Source organism: Hippocampus guttulatus, chromosome 1 (assembly GCF_054856545.1).
Source record: "Hippocampus guttulatus isolate MCC_2025c chromosome 1, RoL_Hgut_1.0, whole genome shotgun sequence".
NCBI classification, from domain to species: domain Eukaryota; kingdom Metazoa; phylum Chordata; class Actinopteri; order Syngnathiformes; family Syngnathidae; genus Hippocampus; species Hippocampus guttulatus.
The window spans coordinates 22,732,912-22,757,792 of NC_141261.1; the positions used below are offsets into that span (position 1 = coordinate 22,732,912).

The 24,881-nt window shown below is 44.5% G+C and overlaps 1 protein-coding gene across 6 annotated transcripts in view; it reads right to left on the reverse strand.

The window, feature by feature from the left end:
- LOC147211012 (IQ motif and SEC7 domain-containing protein 1-like) overlaps positions 1–24,881 on the reverse strand; it is a 106,878-nt gene that overhangs the window by 37,778 nt on the left and 44,219 nt on the right. Inside the window, exon 1 of one of the 6 annotated variants that reach the window (XM_086120256.1) lies at positions 17,897–18,141. The exons of 4 other annotated variants lie outside the window; for them this stretch is intronic. In XM_086120256.1, the coding sequence (XP_085976382.1) occupies positions 17,897–18,015 (119 nt within the window). In that variant the 5' untranslated portion in view covers positions 18,016–18,141. Of the gene's footprint in view, positions 1–2,454; positions 2,983–17,896; positions 18,142–24,881 lie in introns of those variants that run through there. One more of the 6 variants, XM_086120225.1, reaches the window with a different exon arrangement.

A 24,881-nucleotide genomic window follows, 5' to 3' on the forward strand; every position in this document is an offset into this window, starting at 1 on the left:
AAAACAGCATATTTGGAAATCTTGGAGCTATGACTTAGATTGCGACTCGCAGCGGTTTCTGGCACGTGCAATACCTGCGGCTGCTTTGGGCGTCACAACGTAACCCGAATTTACATTTTAAAAAGGGCAATGTGAAATGACATGACAAGGCTGTCCTTGCACATGGTGCCACTGAAGCCAGGACCACCCCAGGCAGTGTGTCTGTTCATCCCCACCATAATCAAAGTCAACATAAAAAGCGATGTCTCTATGGGGCATCATTCTTGTGCATGTAAGCAAACCGGCATCCTTCCATAATGACCATTTCAAACAGTGTCAAGTCTAACGAGAACAGTGTAGATACTGCAGCAGGCATCCAGAAGAAAGAAAGCCTACAGCAGTAGGAGATCGGCTGTTGGTTTACAAATGTAGTCATTATCACTTTCCAAGAAAAAAAAAAACCCTGGCAATTGCAAGTGGCAAACACTTTGCACATGCACAACAAACCAGCCACTATTGGTTTGGATTGCATTGTTACGCCATAATAGTTATGCTTGGCTATGCTGATTAATCAAAAAAATATTTTCAGACATTGGCTGAAAAATAAGACGCGCATTAAAATGTTGAAGGAAAGGAAAGGCGCATAAGGAAACAGCCAGCGGATCCTCAGTGTAGACTTATTTTCCACCAGATAAGTATATGCATGAGTGCATCAGATCATACAAGTAACAAATGTTCCTCTCGAGATACCAACGGAGGGTTTCGAACCACTGTGGTTTCCGCAACACATAAACACTATCATTTGACAGAAACATGACTATAAATTTGAATTCACACCAATTCCACAAGCGCAATGCAAACGCAAATCAAGAACCGCCATTCCGGCCGCTTCACGTCAGAATCCAGCTGACATTTCTGACCAGGATACGGCTTCCATCCGAGACACGTCTAATCTTTTCCACCGCAGAGACTATTTTTCACTCACCACAGCGGAACCGGAGGCTCGCTTTGGCAGATCAGTGCATTTCCATTACAAGTAGTTCCTCTTCATAACCTCCTCGCCCCCTTCCCCTTTCTCAAAAAGTCTGTTCGAGTCAGAGCAACAAAGCAAAAGATCAACAACCTTGCCGCCTGCTCTCATTGATCAACTACGCCCCGGTATTAGCGTCCCTGGAGGTCTTTCTTGTAAGCCATTTACCGATGAAGCAGTGCTGACAGGTCAGTTTAGCATTCCAGGCCCTTCACAAGAGACTTTACTTAACATGCTGCTTTACTCCTCTGTCCCCTGACACGTTCACCGTGGGATAAGGTGGCACCGGTGCCGCCGGCTCGAGAGCCGCACAATAAATAAGTCATGCTTGCTGACATACTAGAAATAAGACTGGTATCAGATGCAGCCCGGTTTCTATGGAGTCCCGTCTGGGTCAAAAGTTAACACCGGTTTATTTTTAGCAAGGGAGCTTAAAACACTGTCAGAAGGCGAACACCTCAGAAACACATTTTCTCCTTCCGTCGTATGAAAAAGTGTGGGCCAACTTTTGATTGTTTCTGCTCAACCTACAATCCTTTGAAACAATATCCTTGCCAAAACTGTTGTGCAATTTAAAAGCACCACCCTACCCACAATCCTGTGCGACGACGGCAGCAACTGTGATTAGTGGAGATATTGTGCATGATTGTTCTTCTTGATTAATAATTGTTCTTCTTGACAATAATTAAAACTATTGAATAGTTTTAATTATTGTTCTTGTCAGGAAGGCTTCATGATCCAGAGAGATCATGATCGCAAAATCATTGACCTCCTCTGTCACCACCACCTTATATGGTAAATTAAAGACCTTGACCATGATACGGTGTACCATTATTGCCGCTGAATTATTGCGCAACACTGGGAACTATACAGTATGTCCATGTATAAACAAAAACAATAAGGTCGGATTAGCCCAAACAACAAAAATGAGCATTTCCCTGCAAATTCATTGATAAGAAGACATTTGAATGGAGCAGAAAAAAGAAACAAGGCATTGTACTTAATATGTTACAGTTGATCAATTGGACATTGATTTGAAATCATTTCTGTTTTTGGGGATGAAGTTATATTTTGTTCAGTCAGAGATATTTGAAGACCAGAATGTATTCATTCTACACAATGTGAAGCAGAGTTCAATGTTAACAACAACAACAACAAAAAAAGACTTTAAGCTCATGGTAAATCATTTTTGATGTTTTTGATTAGGGAAACTGTCAAAAGACCAAGATAATGTCAATAATAATTACCGTATACAGTATCTGTATACGCTGTGATAATATATTTCCACATAGAAAGCAAAATGTTTTGAGCGATGCACGGGACGTGCCACTTTGCTCTGTCACTTGAGAATTGTCTGCCCACACTGCTGTGGTCAGTCAGAAAACAACCAGCACTCATGATGCAGAGCAACCACACGGGCCCTTACAGCAGATGGTCTCCCCTACCTTATAGTCCGGCTGGAGATGCAGTACTTCCACATCGCATTCCACACGGTAGTGACATCAGCGGAGACCTCAGACATGCCCGAAAAAAATGTGCACGGCCCGGCGTTTCGAAAAACTGGCTACTAAAAGAAGTGACCAGCGGAAATATCTTCCGCGTTCACTCCCTGGCACCGCAAATTGCAGGCCTCATCCTTCACTTTCCGTGCAAAATCCCACAGAGAGATTCATTCCATCTGTGCTTCAAGTCTTGAAGCTGCAGTCCCACTTCAAGTTGCTGCCCTTACCAGCTGATGCCAGATGACCAAGTAAGGTAAAGGCCCAGTATGGAGAACGCAAGACAAATGACGCCTCTTCTGAACAAAAGCTCTCCACCCACCACAACTTTTTCAGCCCTGTGCAACTTCGCTTCTTTTTTGTTCCTTCTAAGCCAAGCAACTTTTCCTCGTGCGGCGCTCCCATGCATGCCCCCTGACCGTGATGGGGAGGGTCTATGCTGTGAGTTTCAACCAGAGAAAGAGAGGGAAACAGAGAGATAGAGATACGGCCCAAGTAATAGGTGGGCTCGTGTCCAACAATCACACAGCTCGCAAAGGGAAGGCCGCACTCGGGATAGGGTGAAGGCCAGTTCAGCAGCTGGGAGGGGCTGTTTGGGGGAAAAAGGCTTGGATATAATATGACGGACGACATGCAAGCGAGGTTCAGGAGATGTAATGAGTTACACCCCCATGATCGGAATATTCCAATGAATTCAGACACTCAGATGTTTTTGGAGCACGCGGGAAAATAATAGCACTGAATGACACACACGTCAGCCTTACGCAGTTGTGAAGAGACTTCTTCTAGTGCATCTGCCCATCCATGCTCTAGCCAACAACCAGATCGATTCCAGACTAAGGCAAAGTTCAAAAAGACAGCAATCACCAGGCCACTGAAGTAATTAAGTATTTTCATGGTGGATGCTTACACAAGCCGCTGAAAGAATGTTCAATTTATAATCTTGTAGACATGTGACACCTCCTCCCCCCGAAGGTCGTCCAGACAGGCACTTATTGCATTTGTATAAAGTAGATCATACATTCCTTCATCCTTGGCGTAGACAACCCAAATGTTGTTTTCCCAGGCTATAATGATATTGCTGAAGCAATAAAGCAATCAGATTGAAAGAATAAGGCGGGCTCAAATTAAACTGTTAAATAACCTTGGAATGGCAATTCAAAATAAAAAGCATGTGCTGTGTTCAGGGCACAAAAATGTTGCGCTGAGTCTAAGGAAAACAGGACAGTTTTCCCACTAAAAACAGAAATCATGGTCATTCGACAGGGATTCTGTGATATATTACCCCCTTAAAAAATGAAGGAGTACATATACAATGATATTACATTCAAAGTAACAGAGGCGGAAACTGATTGTTTTTGCATTTCCAAATATCAAAAAACAACTCCCATTCATATTAAATCATACATACCCCGAATCCAAAGTATCCCATTAATTGCCCCTGTCCTACACAATAGCAAGTGTTGCGACCTCACCTCAGAAAATCTGCAATTTATTTATTTATTTTTGAAACTCATTTTGTCTTGGACTGTCAGACCTGGACTAAACAACTGTTTATGTCCGTCAGCTCTAATCTGACACAGATCCGAATAATTGACATTGTAAGTTACTACTGTGAACTACTGGGTGACCTCATATGAGGAAAAAGAAGATAAAGCAGCCAACATGCATATTTTTGGAATGTGGGTGGAGGTCAGAGTCCATTTTTGGTCATACATTTTTCAATGCATGTCGAAAAGGTCCACTATCCTAACCCAACAACAATGGGCTCGACACAAACAACAAATGCACTTTTTTTCTTCACCATTAAAAAGGGCGCTCTTGCATAAAGAAAAAGAAAAAAGTAGCATTCAAGGACGGCACAAAACTGCTGAACAGCAAACCAAAATTAAGTGCAAGAACTCATTTTGTCCATTTTTCAATACAATTAACGTAAAATTATAATATTATTGAGGTCCATGTTTAACTTGTATATCTTTCCAAATCCGCAAAACAATATTTGGCCTACTAACGTTGAAGTATAAGACCCGGTGTAAGCGCAAGAAAGACCTGTCTGCCATCGAGTGGTGATTGCTGAATTATAACTTCAATTTAAAATTGAGCCTTGCATATTTGCAGTTCCACACCTGTGTATTTGCATATTTGGAGATTTTGTTTTGTTTCATTTTTGGATTTTTCCCATTTTTTTCACTGATTTTCTTCCTCATTCTCAGAAGGCCGTAGTCCGGATTCTAATCCGCAACCACAGTACTGTGAGGCCAATGTGATAATCTTGCTGCCCTTCATTAGGACATACTGACAGGGGTGGCTTTGCATTATTGTCTCAGCTGCATTTCAGTTTTTCAGCAGCTGGAGTTTGATTGTTCGGTATAAGGAGCATCTGAGGCCTCTGTCATTATAGGCTGTGAATGACATTTGTGGCCGCCTTTATGGTCCCAACACAGCAGCAGGGGGATGGGCTGTGTAATTTATACAGCATGACACAGGGCAATAGAAAACCGTTTTGATAAACTTGGAACCTGCCCCGTGTGGGCGCACAGATGTAAGCATGCATGCATACCACACAGACACAGACAGACACAGACACACACACACACACACACACACACACACACACACACACACACACACACACACACACACACACACACACACACACACACACACACACACACACACACACACACACACAGCAGTGGTTAAAATAATCTGATATCTGGTAATCAAAGAACAAGACAACATGTTGGAGAGTGTTCCAGACTGCTCTCCCTTTTCCACTTTCCTCAAAAAGGATTTTTAATCTCATCTGAGGACAGGACTGCCGTGTTTGCGTGAAAGGCGGAGAAATCCTGAAGCGCTTGAAAGATTCATAAATTGTGGATTCCCTGGCTATGCTTTATGTGAGCTGCTAAAATGGACGGGCCACTAATGAGGGAGAGATGATGCAGGAGGTGAGAGGTGAACAGAGCAGTTTCCCCAGTGGGACCCAGATTGGATACATTGAGTCATCGCCTGCTTTTCAGTCAACGCTGAACACACATAAACAAACCATTACAAAGGCAATAAAACGGCTGATTGTGTTAAATGATGGACAAGATCAGGATTTCTCAGAGAAATGAACAATAGTTCAGCCAGCTCGCAATTCACCAAACTAACGCTCGCCTCATACACAGGTTCCCTCACAACCGGACAGACGTGAGGAAGCACGCTTGTGGATGTCTTCAGACCTACCTTTTGTAAAAGTTGTTGGGGTGCAAGCACAGCACGTGCCAGTAGTCCATGCAAAAGGCTTTAAACTTCCACATCCTGGGCACGGACAATCAAACGGCAACGCGGAATCCAACGACATTAAACATCAACACGGCAGCAAATAAGCAGGACCTTGCTCATGTCTTCAGCCAACGAATTCATGGCCTGGAAATCGGATTTATCCTCCTACTGGAGCGCAACCTCAGCGACTGGATGACAGCCGGAGCTGCTCTAACCTGCCAGTAACCACCACACCACTCCTGGAGCCGTCTCTGTCAACATGAGCCCACAACAGCAGGCGGACTGGGAACCCCTTTTGGACTTGTTTGAACCTGTAATTTATGCTTGAGATCCAGGCCCCCAAAGAAGTCCAGTATTAGCTGTGCTGGCTGTGTTTCGCAGCAATTCAGGTCAGTCAGTGTGTCCTCTGTGAAGGCTGGCTCCACACAGCGCGTCAGCCCAGAATCCTCGGAGACTTCATGGCCGCGGCTCCAGCTCCAGACGGCACAGGTACCGGAATGTGGAGGAGTGCCCGGGGCCCGGGAGGAAGAATCTTGCCGTTACCAGTCGAGCTCAAACTTTCCAGCGCTGTGTCCTATCCAGCCAAATTTTCCTCGCTTCTCGTCATCCTCTCGCTCTTGCCCTATCAGTCTCCCTCAGACAGGCACTGCCATCTGCAGAGAACCTCCCAGAAATGTGCCGAATGCGGTTGCCGGGCAACACTAGCGTACTCGTGAAGCTTCAAAAGGAAGCAGAGCAGCAACGCCTTTGATTGGCTGTTTTGGCGGATGGGCGGGACTGCGGCAATGCTGTGTGACCACATGTGTTCACGCATGTGTCAAGCAGGAAGACACTTGACAAATAAGGGATTCATGAAATCAATTTAATAGTGGGGTCACGTAAGGATGCCAGAAGAAAAACTGAGGTCATGCATATAGGAACATCATAAACCTGGAAGGAATGAAATCATTTTGGGATTCAATTTAGCGCTGTAGTGTTTGGCCGAGCGATCCAAAACTGAATGCCAATCAAAGCATCTTCTGGCCAATTGTTTGCCATTGAACACAAAGGCAGTGTTGTTTTTTTTCTGCAGCAGTTCAACCCGGACCTCTCATCAATATTCAGCCCAAGTCAGGTCAAAGCAAACAAACAATGAGAATGATGCATAGTTACACAAACAAGTGGGCCTTTGGGCTCAAATCACAAAAGGCAAATAAAGACGCATATGTGCTCATCAACATGCAAAATGTGGTTTGATTTGTTTCATCCGTCAACAGCTCTCCACGTGACGTTTTTTTTTCGGAACCTCCTGGCACCGGATCAGCCCTTCGCAAAATATAGAAGGAGCTTGGGTGTCAACAAAGGACGCACAGAAAGCCTGAATGGCAGCGAGGGACACAAAGGAATGAATTAATCTACACACCATTCATCAGCCTTTTTCTCACAATTCACACCTCCTCATTTTCATGAGCCTCACAGCAAACAAGCTATTTTCTACATCCCGGTTCCCTATAGGCTTCTTTGGTCCCGGAAATATCACACTTATTGACTTTTTGTCGTCAATAATAAACTGAGACACAAGCATGCACCCCATTAAAAAGACGCTTTCAAGCGACTTCCTTCTTTTGGATTAATGGAACATGACATTCAGTGGCAAAGTGTGGGTGGAAACAGTTTTTCTTCAGAACGCAAAAGAGCCTGTCAGGAAGAGCGATTAGTGCAGCATTAGGTGGCATGAAATGCAAACAAACGGCTAAATGACGGGGCTTTAATTAATTTTAGAGTCTACAGGGCAGGGCAAAGGAAAAGAACACACACTACCATAAAAGATGATTCAGTTGGCATGCATGTCCACTTGAGTGGCCAGTTGGTAAAAAAAAATTAAATAAAAAAATTGCTTGACGCCGCCGATGATCACAACGCTTACTGCTACATTCTAGCACAGTATTTGCATTAGCCTGAACAAAGTCTTCTTTGACTATTGATCAACACAGACCTCTTCTGTAGAGAACTCCTCCCTTGGACGGCATCAATCTGCTCAATATGACTGGCATCCAAGCAGACGTTCACAACCTTCAGAGAAAGATTTTTCTGTCCCAGCAAAAAGTAAATACTGTAATTAAGCACCGGTACATAAGAAAATTAACACTGTTGCTCCAGTCAGGAAATGCAAATGCTCTTAAGAATTGGGGAAGGGAGCAGAAGACTGTCAGTAAAGGTATCGTGAAAGAAGTTAGTCAGTGGATGTGGACAGATAACGGTGCTTGGAGTCTAGCGCAGCCCCTTGTGTACAGTACTGTTGTCGTCGATACGCCAACAGACGTGTCTCGAAAAGTTGTATGCAAAGTTCAATTTTTGCCATACCCTTCACAAGCGTGTGACTGAAATGCGCATCAGATGAAATGGAATCAAAGTGTGTTGCTTGGTGGCAAGACTCTTACATGGGCAGAGGTAAAAAAAAAAAAAAAGTTTTTTATATATATACACACAACTTACAAAACATATTGAAGTTAGATTGAGCCATGCTGTGTTCGTTGACCATGCATCTGCAGGTCAAAGAATTCGACACAGCGTTATTTCTATCGTGCTTTCAGAACAGCTGCAACAGCTGTGTAAAAGCGCTTTCCAATAATAACAATAAGACAACAAAGCACATAAAACAACCGAACACATCACATAAAAGATTGACAACAATACAATCGTAAGATCAAAATCCCTCCTGCGTAATGTGGTGGTAATCAATACCGGCCTAAATGTAGCATAAATCTAAGGGCCATAAAAAGGCTTCGGCCCTGCAGCCATCCAATGAAATGAGCTCATCTGAAGAGCCTTTTGACAGCTTCTTCTGGTCTCAATGCAAGCGCAGCAGCATTAAACTGGAGCACTCTAACACGGGCTGATATGGAGCAATGCAGCGCGGGGACCCCACTACTCGCTGGGACTGACCCAGTCAATCACTGATAAAGTGCCCTCAAGGATCTCGCCATGACCTTCCCTCAGTCATGTGCAGTCCATAAATACTTGAGTAGAAATTGGCCAGCTGCAGAGAATCATCTTCGCCATTGCTCGACCTCAAGGAGCACAAGGAGGTTGCGTGCCGCAGAGATGATAAGACGAGGGTCGGCGCAAGCATGCCAATGTTTATGACACAGCAAGGAGATTAGAAACGGGTCCTTAATTCGACATGACTACTAGGTAAATTAATTAAACACCAGCTTTGACAAGTCAATTTGCGAGAGAGCGAAACCACCAAGTAAAAGAGAAACAAATCCCGCATTTACATACATACATTTTTTTTTCATTTTCATTCCGACAGAAAATGATTAAGTTGCAGTACTTTAATCCCGACGCGGAGAGAGCACTCCACCCTTTTCCGACTGAGGACCACGGAAAAAAGCAGACACCCTGATGTCTGAACATGTTGTTTGCAGCTGTTTGGTACACGGAATCGGCCTTGTTATGAGTTTTTAATTTCATCCTCTTGGCTAATAACACGAAAGACTGTGTGTTGCCTTGTTGGACCTTACTGAAGCATTTCATATGGTAGATCACAGTAGTCTATTGGCTCATTTGCAGCACCAGGTGGGCATTAGTGGTAGCGCGCTAGAGTGGTTTGGATCCCACTTGGCAGGCAGGACATTTTGTTTTAGCCTCGGTTGGTCTTAGTCCCACTGTTGTACGTTTTTCCACAGGGTTCAGTTTTGGGGTCACTGCTGTTTACATTGTATCTGCTACACCTGCGTTACCTCTTAAAGCAACACACCGCTCAATATCTTGCCCAGCGTTGGATTAGTCAGTCTGTAGCAAGAATAAAAGTACAAATCTTGATGGGATCTGATTCCATGAATCAAGTTCATGCTGATTAGGTATCAAAATAATGAAATGGCCCTCATGCGGCATACTGGACATTTTTGAGCAGTTGACATAATCCGTGCGACGTGTTCCGTGCTGTACACGAACGAGACTGTTCCCTCTGGATTTGTTTCCTGGACTATTGTGTTCTAAAAATGCAGCATGTGTCGTCAAGTAGTCCCATAATTTGGATCGCACGCCAAGGCCGGATCTAGACAGGCATGTATGAGGGGGCAGCAACAAACCTTGAGGGGGCATTGTGTTCCAGCACATTTTACCATGTCTAACTGACAAATTCACTCACTTGGATGCGGCCACACAGCCTGGTCGAGGAGAATAGGCTACAGTTTATCTACTAGAAGAATTTGGTTTCAGGGTTTTGGTTGTTGTTGTTGACTGAACAAATAAAGACTTTCAAGAAAAATGTTAACTTTTGTTTTTATTATGTTATTCGGAATTAGGTATGTCACGACACAACACTATGAATGGGTTTCACAAAGCTCATTTGCTTCGCATTTGCAGTTTAAAGCTGCAAACGTTAGAAACCTGACACTGGCTGATTTGAATAGTGACGGGTGATTGGAAGTTGGGTCTCCACTCACTGCAGACAGCTATCCCTCACAGCGAGCTGGCAGCAGGCCGATACTCTGAGCAGAGTGAAAAGGTAAGATGGAACGGAGTCGAGAAACATGACAGTCAGAGTGTTTTTCATTTCCTTCCACTCCCCCCCCTCCCCCAATGAAATTCTATGTTGTGTTGAATCCCCCAGAGACCAACAAGAACAGAAAGAAGCTGCACATTTTGCGCATGACATCTCTGATCCACTGATGAAAGGACACTGATTTATTCACATTGTATCATTGCCTCTCCTAATTGACTCCAAGAGAAAGACCATTAGGTCACTGATCGTCACCAAAATTTATGTGAGTGATGTGCCCCCCACCCCCACCTCCACCGAAACACACACCCACCGAAATGCTTGATAAAGCCATTTAAAAATGAAGTCATAATTAAACGTGGATGAAGGCCAGACCAGAAAGGATGCCATGGGAAAGTTCTCCCCCTGGTGGCAAAGTGGGATATCGCCCACAATCAGGGCGGACAGGAGGGGGAATTCAGCAGAATGTAACCCACATTTTCTTTTAAATTTATCAAACATTCACGTGGTACAACAGCACAGCTAAACAAGGATTATGTTTGCTGGATCGGTCAAATGTCATCTTAAGTATTTTTCCCCCCCGCTAAAACCCTTGTAAGAAGGACTCCTGGCTTTTTTCAGATGTGTGGAGTAGCTTGCTGGAATAGACTAGAGAGCAGATAATAGAATTTCATGTCCGCCCAGAGAGGAGCAATGAGGAGATAATCCGGCACGGAAGGCAGGGCTCCATTTTATGGACTAATATGTCACCCACATGGTAGAGTACAGCTGTTTTGCCGCCAGCCTGAGAGCAGCCACGCAGAAGGAAGGTGAAGGGAAAGAAAAGATAGAATAGCAAAAAAGGTGGGTGGACTAAGGATGCAGAGGTCAATTCTAAACTCTTCCAGGTTGAGGCTTTGTGTATAATCAAAAACAACATGCAAGCTGAGTTACAACTACCAAGCGGGTATTACGTTCCACTGGCTGGCTTGAGGTGGGTAACATGCCATGGAGCCTCTGCAAAGTGTTTTGTTTGATTTTTGAAGGCCTTTCATACCTTGAAGCTAAAAGCAATACAACTGAGGGAGAGTGATGTGATCCCTGTCAATGACCGCCGGTAACACAGAACCTTATGGACACTTCACAATCTTTTTCTTCTCATCCCGGTGTGGCTCACAGATTCAAATCTGTGGGAGGAATCAGCGTGTCCAGTGTGGAATAAGCAAATTCAGCACACGTAAGAAAACGATGCGCCCGATGTACAAGATAGTGTGTCGTCGTACTGCATGTGACACAACATCCGTCCTGATAAACATATCCACTTCTTCTGCCGGGGGAACAGAATGTTCTGGAGGTGCATCTGTTTCTGAAGCTCTCCTCTGTGCATCTGCTGTCGGCAAAGGCAGCGCCTTATTATGGTCTGTTTCAAGCCTCTGATGCATCAGCACTAGCAGGTCCCCCGAGGAAACTTTAACTCACTGAGACGTGCAGCTGAGAGCACGGCGCATGCAGCCGGCTTGATGGTCTTTGAAAATGACGGCAAAACTCAGGAGCCGACGCTCAGGCAAACGTCACAAATGTCCAGCTGTTGATGTTTCAGCGACAGGCTGCGTGAACAGAGGAAAGCCTCCGCCAAAGCTTGACTGATCTCTGTTTGCCAACGCCAAAAAGCTACTGTCACGTTAGTACGCGGGGGGGGAGGGACTAGCGCTTGCTCGATTGGGTGACGCTAGCTTTATATGGCAACAGAAAGCCTTGCGTGATCCTCTCTAACCTGCTTACTGAAGGGCAGCACAACAGCCCAGCGGTTAGCAAGTCTTGCCGTTGCATATTCTCCTACTCTAAACTGGGCATGTGTGTCAATGTGAGTGTTAATGGCTGCTGTCTGACTTTTCGTGTCGGTCCTGTGATTGACAGGTGATCTGTCCATCCCGCCTCTTCCCCTAAATCAGGTGGGGCACAATGAGCATTGCAGAAAATAGACATATGTTCCATGGGGTGTTGTTTCTTCCCCCTTACTTTGTTCTGTTGGAGCTTTTCAGGTTAAATACTGACGCTTGAATGGCTGCTAATTTCTCAAAGTCAATAAAAATAAATTAGCTCTGAGTAATAATCGTAAAAAGGAGTGTTAAATTCTAGTGATTGGGATTAATTCATCCAATGTCGGCTTGAAAATGATCACAATACAGATGTGTCAACATCAAATGTACATCACCCTTGAAGCCTTCAATCCACATTGCACGATTTCCGACCAATCCAAAATAGATTCAAATGTGCAAAGAAATTAAGCAGCTCACAGTGGACAAAAAACCAAAACTGCTTAGATGCTGAAGCTTCAGCAAAATGAACCAAAAGCGTCTTGTGAACTGAATGATTTCTGAACGAACAACTTGAATTTAAATCTGAATGTGCATCACATTCAGATGTGTGAACGTGAAAAAAGAAATCACATCATCAATGTACAGTCATAGATAAAGTTTCTCGATGCAACCTGTGAATTTTGACGCTGAATAATATTGACTCTAAAATGTCAGCAGCAATGTCAGCTGTAGTCACGTTTGGCATTGCACTGTCAGAGCAATTGCCAGACGGAGAGGGGGGGATCAAAAAGGCTAACACGGCTGTACATACACACTGCCTGTTTCGGTGCTTCAACAAATGATTCACTTCCAGCTCTGCAGCATTTTGCCCACATGCACTGACGCCATGTGTGCTGACAGCAGGCTCTGTGCCAGCCCATGTGCTGGCGATGCAATGCAGACGTTGCTTCACGCAAGCGCACGAAGCACTGTGGGAGCTTTACAGTCAATGTGCATTGCTCTTCCTTTGAAAAGGCTCAGGGATTGAAAAGGAGAATGTTCAGACAGCTGTGGTGACGCACTGACTATTTCGTCAGCACTGGCGTCATTTGAGCCTGAGCGGCGTACAAAGACCCTCTCAGCTAATCATGGGACATGGGCATTTCTGTTGTCGCAGCTTCTTGACATGAACACGCTCTCGGAATGTCAATGAAGCTCGACGGTGTTCAGTTGGCACCGTGAGTAGGAAAAGTAACCTTCATTTTAAGGCTTTGTGCGCGCAATGATGAAGCCTCCTTGACGGCAATGTCACAGCCATGACACTCCAGCCATCAAGCTGTTGCGTGTGTTCATCGACAACTGGCATTACAATCGGTTTCCATCCATCATTTTCAATACAGTACTTCTCATCCTGTGCCGATTCCGCCGCAAGAGCCTGTCCCAGCTAACTTTGGGAAACTTGAAAACGAACGAACAGATAAATGAATTGACAGAATCCATCAATTTTCTCGTACTGCTTCTTCTCACTCGGGTCACAGGTGAGCTGGAACCTATCCCAGACTGTGGGCAAAAGACGGGGGCACACCGTGAACTGGTTGCCAGCCAATAACAGGGCACATACAGACGCTTTTTGTTCAATACTATTGGAGGGGGAAATGTGTGGTGACCTACACAGAAGAATTCAACTGACAGCGTATTAGAGGAATCTATGAGCAAAATTGTATCATGTTTAAAGTTTCATTTAATTTGAGCACATCTAAAACGTTTGGGTGCGTATCCAGCACTCCCAAATGCCTGTGCACAAAGGCGCCGGCCACCTGGCCGGAGGGCTGTTGAAGTCCACAATTAGCACGTCAATGCAGGTGGGCGATCAGAGGAGAGAGGGCTGGACCCGGTCACAAAGCGGGAATGAATAATTCGGGAACAGCGGTTGAACAACAAAAGACGATTTGAGAACACCCGTCGCCCACAGGCGACATTCGTCGTCCGCAAAGTCTGCAACATGTTGATTCAGCGTAGACCAGACAGAAAGGCGTCAACGTACCGGTGGTTCAAAGCTCAAACCAAAGTAACCAATCACCACCGAGGGGCCTGACCGGGGGTACGGGGGCAGTGCTTTTTCTTGTATCCATCCATCCATCCATTTTCCGAACCGCTTGATCCTCACTAGGGTCGCGGGGGGCACTGGAGCCTATCCCAGCCGTCTTCGGGCAGTAGGCGGGGGACACCCTGAATCAGTCGCCAGCCAATCGCAGGGCACACAGAGACGAACAACCATCCACGCCCACACTCGCACCTAGGGACAATTTAGAGCGTCCAATCAGCCTGCCATGCATGTTTTTGGAATGTGGGAGGAAACCGGAGCACCCGGAGAAAACCCACGCAGGCCCGGGGAGAACATGCAAACTCCACACAGGGAGGCCGGAGCTGGAATCGAACCCGGTACCTCTGCACTGTGAAGCCGACGTGCTAACCACTGGACTACCGTGCCGAGTCATTTCTTTAACTTTGTCCGAGAAAAACTCTGACCCAGCGTAATTGCATTGGTGTTCCTTGCTCCATTATTTCCATGTCAAACTTTGAAAGTTAGCTACAGAAAGAAAAGGTAAGATCTCACCTCAAAGATGAAGGCCCTCGGCACGCGGAATGAAGAACTTTACGGATACTCATCACAAAGAAAATTCTATTCCTAAAGTCTGCTCTGTTATCTTCAAACTATAGCCTCATAACTTGGTAAAATGGCAAGAGCAAAATAGGCCCTCTATTAACTATCAAACCCCGTCTATTTTGAATATATATATGTGACTGAATCAATGATCTGACTTGTGCACCCGGTGTGGTTGCTTTTTGCAAAGGTTTGTACACCTAACTTTGCACACCACACGTTCATTTGCAGCGCAACAAATTATACACAACGGTGTTTCGAAATATACTCTCACGCCATCAAAATTTACAAGTTTGAAGCCAAGCCAAAATGTCTGCCTCCCTACAGAATGGACGACTGAAGCGTGCTTGAAGGCATAGACGGCCTTCAGATAAGTCGTAGACACCTGGTCTTATCCTGGCAGTGCTGTAGGCCAAGCATTGGAATTCCCCAGGAGCCCACCAATGAACATGAAATGACATTTAGAACAGATCGGGCTCCTCTTGCTTCTGTTCCTCATTAAAGGACCATTGGCCAGACACAGAGAGCCCCGCAGTCACTTTGACTGGAAGCGAAACCAACGCATTAGCAGCATATGTCCCTTGTCCTTTAACAGGAGAAAACACAAAATCATCAATTTGCACATTGCTGTTACTTAGGATTGCAGCGGGGACCAAAGCCAACTAAAAAGCACTCACAAGAGCACTGACCAGTGCCAGAGTCAAACAAGTCCCGCCTGGTTGGACAATTGAAAAGTCGTAAATGAATTCAAGATTATTCCCATCCAGTCCCATAGGTGGGGAGCCCAATGCAAAAGAGGTTGATATCACTGAAATTGAAAGACAAAAAAATTGTTGTGTTTGGTTTTCACACTAATAAACAAAATGTCACACCAAAGCTGAATATTATTTAGGAAGCTACTTTTTGGTTGATTGCAAGTCGACACAAAAATGGTACAATTGAAAGGGGGTATCGGGTTCAATTCCAGCTCCGGCCTCCCTGTGTGGAGTTTGCATGTTCTCCCTGGGCCTGTGTGGGTTTTCTCCGGGTACTCCGGTTTCCTCCCACATTCCAAAAACATGCGTGGCAGGCTGACTGAACACTCCAAATTGTCCCTAAGTGTAAGTGTGAGCGCGGACGTTTGTTTGTCTCTGTGTGCCATGCGAGTGGCTGGCAACCGGTTCAGGGTGTCCCCGCCTGCTGCCCAAAGACGGCTGGGATAGGCTCCAGCACCCACCGCGACCCCTGTGAGGAAAAGCGGAAATGGATGGATGGATGGATGAAAGGAGGGTGGACTGCTGGACTGACGACAGTGAAAATCAAGTTCAGTCATGATTTATTTTTTCGTTTCCATGCCTTTTGAAATCATGTGGCAAATGGATTAAGGCTGTTGCTTCATGCTTGGAGGAAGTTATCAATAAATTGATTTGCACCAAAATGTAACTGTCTTCTTTGCCCATGCCACACCCTCCACAAAGTTTCGATGGACAACATTAGTTTGTGAGTTACGCTTATGACAAACATATTCAAGTGCAGAAGAAAATACAAGTTGTTCTATCATGATTTGTGGAAATTAAAAAAAAAAAAAAAAGGAATGGGACTGTATTTCTAATCAAACCTATAATTAAAGTCTAATCGCTGAGGGAACTTGACTGTCCGCATGATTGCATGCATGGAAACACGGGAGATTTAAACCTGCAAATAACATTTACTGTGAAGGACTGTGGAGACCCGTGAAGGTCTCATTTTCATTTAGATGGCTGAAGGCCATCTACTACTATTACTTGTAGATTGAGACATGGGAGGGTAATCCAGCTCCACATGATGCACAAGCTGTTAAGTATGAGCGTGAGCATTTATCAATAATTGCACATAGATACTACATGGTTGTTGAGGAATCAGGCGGTCCACACAGTCGTGAGTGGCACACTGCATGTCAAGAAATTTCTATGAAGGCAAATAAGGTAGCAGAACGCTTCATCCGGCTAATATGGATGATTTCTTCAAAGATTTTTGTTCAACATCACACCTCACCAAACTCTTAAAGCCTCACCATTGTGAAGACAAGATTTTTGACTGTGGCTGTTTTCCAGTCAATGGGACTCACTCCATCTCTATTACAATTTGGATTCAGATGTGGGCACCAGACACTGGGGCACACACACACGCCAGTCAGCTGGAAAAGGTACATACCGAAACAATAACACAAAAACATAATCAAAAATAAGGATGTATCTACATATACAGTATATTCTTTTCTATTCGTGCTCGATGTACAACTTCAGTTGCTCAAGATCCCGGTTTCTTGTCATATTTTGGGCTTTATATTGTAGTATACATTTTCAATGGCGGACAGGTCTGGGCTGCTGGCAGACCGGTCGAGCGCTCACACTCTTTTACTATGAAGCCACATTGTTTTACATGTGCAGAATGTGACTTTGCATCGGCTTGCTGAAATAAGCAGGGACATCTCTGAGAAAGATATTGCTTGGATGGCACCATACATTGCTCCAAAACCTGTCAATCTATAAATCCCATGTTAATCGTGCTTCACAGATCTCCATGCCATGGGCACTGGCTTTGCACTGATACCGCTCCAAATGTTCCTTTTTGTCTTTGGCCTAGACTAGAGGAAACGAGATCCCCAATTTCCAAAAACAATTTGGAATGTGGACTCATCAGACCACAGCACGGTTTTGCATTTTGCGCCAGCCCATCTTTGATGAACTTGGGCCCAGAGAACCTGGTGGCATTTTTAGGTCGTAGGATTATAACTTATGTGTGTGTGTGTGTATACACACACACACACATTAATACAAAAGGAGCAAGAAGCATTCATCGACATTTTCCGCGGCAACCCGATACTTAAGCAAAAATCACCTGCATGACCCTCATAACAGCTGTCATGCTAACAAAAAACATTAATGTCACCACATGTGGTCTCATGAATTCTTCAATCCTTCCATCTCACTTCCATATATTGTCTCACTTCCATATATTCCACCTTGCTGCCCCTCCCCAGGAAAAGCAACGTTGTTTACCAAGCACTGAGGGGGAACGTGAGAGGAAAGAACAGAGTCCGGATGCCATACGTGACTCAGCACTGACACCACACACAGAGTACGACTTCCACCTCTACCCCCCCGCCTGGCACCTCCATGAATGAGCCAGCGCCACGGCATGCGGACCACTGAGTACGCTACTCACATGTCATACAGCCGGTATCCGATGGCGGAGCCTGGTCTGCTAGGGTGGGATCCGGGCTCTCTCATCCGACGAGGATCCGTGCTGCTCACCACGGCTCGCCACACGCTTGGTTTGTCCATTCTGCCTGCGTGCTGGTCAATGGGACTCGGTGACGGTGGGACGGCGTGCGCACACGAGGCTCGCTCACGTTCACTCTCCCCTCTCACTCGTCCGGTCACAAACACGGGCTGCCAGGGAGCAGTGTGTGTGTGATGTAACGAGGAGCAGCCAAGCTGCCTGGGGGTGGGCGGGGGTAAGGATCTCGTGACGCTGCCGTAGGAAGGGTGTGTTGTCCACTGTCACGGCCTGATGAGAGTGCAGCTTTAAAGGATGTTGGGTGATGCGAGATGGTGGCCAGGGACACAGCTTCTTGAAACCCTGCCGCAACAACTACAGCAAGATGTATTGGCCTCTGTACGCATCAGCGTACGCCCCACTCCACCCTCTTCTTCCACTCAGTAGTACAGTCCTCTTCTAGGCCACTGGATTGGTTCCTTGGTCTCCATAGAAACAGGAGGATGTGTCAGAGGTAGGGCTCATTACGATGCCTTCTCTCTCCTCACCATCCTATTTTGTTTTCACTCCTCTTTCTCTTTGTCCATTTCTCATCTCCTTGCAGAGACCCCACCTCCCAATCCATGTCATTTCGCAAATCGATGCACCTTCTCTGTAGTGTCATTCAAAACAGACAAGGCTGTCCAAACCATTCAGGACGATTGTAAAGATGCTCCATGGACACAGTTGATGATGTCTGCAGAGCAACAATGAATATGCAGCAATCAAAGATATTTGTGGGGGAAAAAAAGCTGGAAACCATGAGAAATCAGAATTCAGTGCGATACAACACGGCTATTGTATCTCGCACAAGGTATCGCAATACTAGAATTTCAAGTTCGAGCTATTTAAGGCAAGAGTCTTCAAAATGCCAAATGTGTCTGGAATGCATCTCATCTTTGCATCTCAGTTTTGACAGCAGTATCCTATTTGCAGCGTGGCAGGCAGACAAATGGCCCCATGGAGAAAAATCTTGTAAGGGTCACTTCTACAAACACATAAACGGTCTCAGAAGGATGTGTTTCATCAGCCGGGGCTCGCAGTCTTTCTGCTTTGTCAGAGTTGAAATCGAGACAACTCGTGCTTTCAGACCTTTGCTGTTTTCTTAATGAACCTGCAAGTGGCTAATTGTACGCGTATGTCATCGAAGCGCAATTACACCGCTTGTACTCCTAATTATCAAGGAAGAGTGTTGATCCCTCCAGCTCTGACATGCGCTGATGAGCTGCGCATGCGCAGTTGAACAAATCTGCATGCGTGCGTCGTCTGCATATATTACATAGCTCTTTGAGACAAAACAATGCATCCACACACCTCTCTTCATCTCTGAGCTAATTGTTGGCAGATTATCTTGATACGACAGCTCCCTATCAGTGGGAATGTGTCGCCTCCCTTACATATTAGGTGTGGGATGAAACACTGACATTGTGATTATTTTCTTTCACGGGATCAATGCAACACGATTGTTGCTTTGACGAATAAAGACAAGAATGGAGAAAAAAATGGTGGCATCATAAACAATGTCTTGAGCCAATGATTACTAGCGGAGATCACAATTTTGTGCAACTGATGCGCACAAGTCAAATTAAGATAAGATAAGATAAAAAAACCTTTATTAGTCTCGCAATGGAGAAATTCCCAATTCACAGCAGCAAAGTTATGAAAGGAAGAAGTAGAACAACAAAATATAGCATGAGAAAATCATTCTTTGTCGTGTGATTGTAACCCGTGGTGACTTCCAGTGTGACATAAAGGCAACACATGCTGGTAGGCTGCGTGTGAGCATTGACTTTTATTTTGCGACGTTGGTTACGAGCTGGGAGAAACGCTACCTGGTCAGAAGCTTACGGACACGTAAACATTTCAAATGAAAAAAAAAGTTTTTATCAGCGAAACCTGGTTTTTACGGGACTATAGAAGCACCAGCCCGCTTCGGGCACCTCAGACTAGAATTAGGCGGAGCAAGACCAGCGAGTCTTATTTTTACAGCCATTGACTTCTTTCATTCGGCCCAATCACAAGTCAATAGTTGGTGAAACATAATTAGATGTTAGGGCTGAAAGATAATTAACAACCAATATGTAGCGCGACATAAACTTGATCAGAATCAATAGAAATTGCACTCATATCGACCCCGACATTCTGCGCACTGTAGGCAGAGGCGACATGATGATGTTAGGTTTGTCCTACAATTGCATTGTATTGTATTCTATTTGTATTTTTGTTTAATTGGTACCTTTTCATCATTGTAAATGTTTAACATTTTTATCTTTAATTAATGTAATTGTTTTTCTCATTTGAAGTAGGGAAGCCGGACTGATTGATATAGCTCAACACAGCGTAAAGTGCCAGTTGTGCTGATTGAGCGAATAATGTCCCTATGCGGCAGAAACGTATTTTAACTGCATATGCAGCGTTGCGCCACTCTGGAGGCACTATAGCAACAGCAGTGCACCGGAAGGAACTTAAGAGACTGTCGAAGAAGAAACAGAAAAAAAATCAAGGGTTTTTTGCCACTAATCGGTCTGGTAAGATCTGGGCCTGATTTTCCCTGGCCAGTTGTACAAACAGGTGAATATTGCCTGTTCCCCCCCCCCCCCCCTCACCCCCCATCAAAGCATGTCGCGTTGACTAAAGAAGAGTTCCCTTCGTATCAAAGTGACACTTACGATTTTTAGCGTTGCAGATATGGCAGGGAAAAATCACCCTTTTTTTAAAAAGCGACCTCTCAAGGAGGAAAGTCAAGGGTCCAGGGGAAACAGAGCAGAGAAATCAACGCAATAAGCAGTTAAGATGTAAGAATTCACTCACTGGCGAAAGAGAGGGTCAGAATGCGGAACAGGACGAGTCGGCGAGGCGAGGCTACATAAATCCGCTTCCAATTAGGATCATAACAACACAAAGCCAACATGTATGTGATTGGAACATGATTTTTTTTCTATTCCTCTTTCCATATCTTCTCAAAAACACATAAGCCAGTGGCTTTGACAAGCAGTAGCGAAATCAATTTACCTGGCTCAGGCATACTGAGGAATGCATGCACTGTTATTGATGCCAAAAGCACTGCACCTCAACACAGCACGCAATCGCTGTCTCCCTTGTGAGACAGCCACCAACCAGCTGCAGGCTGGTCACATTAAAAAGAAATGAGCTGGCGACCATTCACAAAGCAGCAGAAGAGAAGGAGTACCTAAAGGTAGTACCTAAAAACACTCAACTAAGAAAAGTTACAAAAACTAAAGTGTGTGTGTGTGTGTACTGTATCTCTCTCTCTCTCACCCACCTTTTTCTGTTTAAATGGAGGACACTGTGTGCTCATACAGCACAGGTGGACATGTACCGCAGAGTGCTTGAAGGCTCAAGCACTCAAGGTTCAAAATAATATACCGGCCCAAGTGTCTCAAACAAAGGTGGCCCCACCACACAAGCTATGAGCCCATCATTCTTCGAAGCAAGTTTTTATAAATGAATGCTTAAACACGACAATAGTCATATTTTTATTGGAACCCTCAATTGAAAGTATGTTTCCTGTAAAAGAAAGTGAGTCCGTTGAATTTTACAGAATTCATGCACGTCATGGCGCATTGCAAGGACGGTCCCACCTCTGCCTCAATTGGAGCCAGGAAAAAAACCCTGTTACTATATAAGATATATTATTGTTATTTTATTATCATGCTTATTACGATCACCCGATGTGCTAGAAAAAATAGCGCGGATTCCAAAATAATGATATACATATATATATATATATATATATTTTGAGAAAAGTTTTACAAATTTGCATACATTTGTCAACCAGTGTAAACAAGCAAGTAAATGTAGCAAAATGGCCATCTCCAGCTGTCAGGATATCTTACATGCAGGTTCTTTTTTCACAACCTTTGTGAAACGTTGCATGTCACGTAAGCTGTCCAGCTACGTGCTGTGTTTGTCCCCGGTCGAAGTCTGAAGTGGGAGTCGCTCCCACAAGGCACCGTGATCTGGATGAGTTAGCAGTCAGGGCACACTCGGAGGAGCGGTGAGGCTCAAATGCTGTTTCGAATTGACAAAAGAGCCGTACATTCATGGTTTAACTGAAACACCTTTCAACACTAAAGCTCAAGCTCCGAGGCATCCATGAGTGCGCACGCGTGTACAGAACACAATTATGTGGATTAATTCATTCTCAGCACATTTTCTCCCCAACTCTGGCCCTACCCACCTGGACATGCAGCGAGGTGACCTTTTTTACATCCTAGTATCACATACATTGGCCTCCTGTGCACAGTCCTTAGTCACCATATGCTTGCTTGAATCCCACCGGCCACGTAAGATCTGGGCCGACAGACTGCACATCTGTTTGTACGGCAACGAATACATTGCGCGTCTCCTCGACTGTACATATTGTGGCACGTGACACAAGCACCAGTGCAGACCTCAAACTGCAAATGAGTTCCAAGCTGATTTGCTCATATAAGTTTCACTGAAAGCCGGCTTGTAGTCAAATGCCTGAATCAAGTACATTATTAAAAAGACAAAAATTAAGAAATAAAAAGAAGGCCTGAATGCAGTGCGTAACACTAGGGGCAGTCTGGCCAGCAGAAATGCTGCAAGCCTCCAATTCAGTATGTTTTCACAGTTGTTGTTTTTTTTTTAATTTAATTCATTACAAAAGAAAAAGCAACATATCCACCCATTATCCTAATTCAAATGAAAAGGAGCAGAGGGGAAAATAAATCTCTTTTTAGTTCAAATAAATTTCACATTCTTACTTCCATCTAGTCTCTCTTTATACATGATCAATCTTTTTTTTAAAAAAATTATATACTCTGCAGATCACTCTCTTATAAAATGATAATTATAAAATGATAATTTTATATCTGTGATGTAATAAGCTTTTTGAATATATATATACTGTATATAACTTTTGTCTCTATGTTTAGGTGGCAAAACTTCACACCTCTCACGATTATTTTCCTTCATATTCTTATGAGCCTCAGACACTGTTTTAAACATTGAAACTGACGGTTTAAATGTCGAGAGCAAATTCATGAAGGCCTTTCAAATTCAGAATGACAATAATGATCTTAGCACGGAAACGGTTCACATCATTTTTAGCTGCTGTCGGATGCATTCTCACTCATTTCCAGCTCATCACTCTGTGATCAACTGCCGACTAGTCCATGATGTACTTTTCTACCTTTTGCCGGGTGTCACCAAGAACAAGCAGCGACCCTGAACAGGATGTGCAGTGGTGTAAAGTGGCTCAGCCTCTTTTGAATTGATTTCACACATTCGATTGGCCACCAAAGAGCAAGTTCTGGACAATCTGACACCTCCAAACAGAACACGTGTCCTTGTTCTTGTTTGGGGTCTTTCTTATCAAGCCGAGACGAGACACGCTGCAGTGTGACAATCATACCTCTGCTCAGTGCATACGAACAAGAGTCGTGCTGCAATAATCTGACTCGCACGCCTTTTCTTCTCCCAGGCTGCTTCGTGTGTGTGTGTGTGTGTGTGTGTGTGTGTGTGTGTGTGTGTGTGTGTGTGTGTGTGTGCGGGGGGGGGGAGGGGGGGTGGCAGCCACACGCTCAGGAAAAAACTGTGATTTCTCCAACAAAGTGGCGTTGCACCCTGGTGGAATAGGTTATCAGAAGTGGGGTGGGGGTGGGGGGAAAGTTTCATTGCAAATGTATCTTATCTATGCTACAGCCAGGCAGAACAACAAAATGCTCTTCCACAAGATGCACATCCACTTGTGTTATTCGTCAAAGAGAATTAGTCATGATTTCCAGCAGGTTAATCAGCTTTGTGTTCAAATGAACATGCCCAGTTGCCACACTCGCTTTTGTGATATTTTTGTTTAGTGGTGTGCTGTGAGATTCCACAAGGTGGCAGTGCATCACCTCTCCACAATCACTGTAATTGTTCATCTGTTTCAGTTTGCAGACAGTAAATAAACATTAACCAATGCTTTTTTTTTAAACCAAGAAATACTTTTCAGATCATTATTAAGGTATCAATTACAGATACATATACACACACACACACACACACACACAGTATATATATTTTTTCCCATCGTCACTTCTAGTTGATGTAAAGAAGTGTAGAAGTGTCCTGGTCCATTTACATCTGTCCACAGCGCCATTGTTCAACAACATTGTTGATGTGTGCTATAGTCACACCAGCTAGGAAACCTCAATTGAAATGAAATGGGAGAGGTTTTGCTGTCTTTGTACAGTAATATGCTTTGTAAAAACGTCATGCTGCACAACTCTGAACCTTGATGCATAGAGGGCACAGTGCGAAGGTTACCTGCTGTGGTCGATTTGGCCTCGAGCCGTCGAACATGCGAGAAAAGACAGACGAGACATTCAAAGGAGCTGTCTCATAGCTACTAACTGTCACGGCGAGAAAGAACCATATCTTCAGAATCAGAATCAGAATCATCTTTATTGGCCAAGTATGTAGAACACACAAGGAATTTGTCTCCGGTATAACACGCTGCATCTTGGGGCCCCTCAGGCTTGTGCTGAGACTTGATTGCAAAAGATAAGACTTTTCGATAAAGAAAAGCCAACACACACACGATTCGCACACTCACACGCAGCATGCACCTGTGTTACTGTCATCCCTATCAAGTAATAGCCAATCAAGGATTATTTTCATGTTTCCCCTAGTCTCAATTTTCAAATGACTGCAAACTCCCAGGGATCGGAATGTAAAAACAATCTGACAAGGTTACAGAGACACGTGTGTTCTGCCAGTCACTATTTTCAACAGCTTTTTGAAAACGGCATTCATGCAGGGTTTAAAGGAACTCTAACCTGTGAGCCTCGACAACACCAGCTCAGAGGTCTTACGAGTGAGCGTGTGCGTTTGTGTGATTTGTCATCATCATGACTGGTTG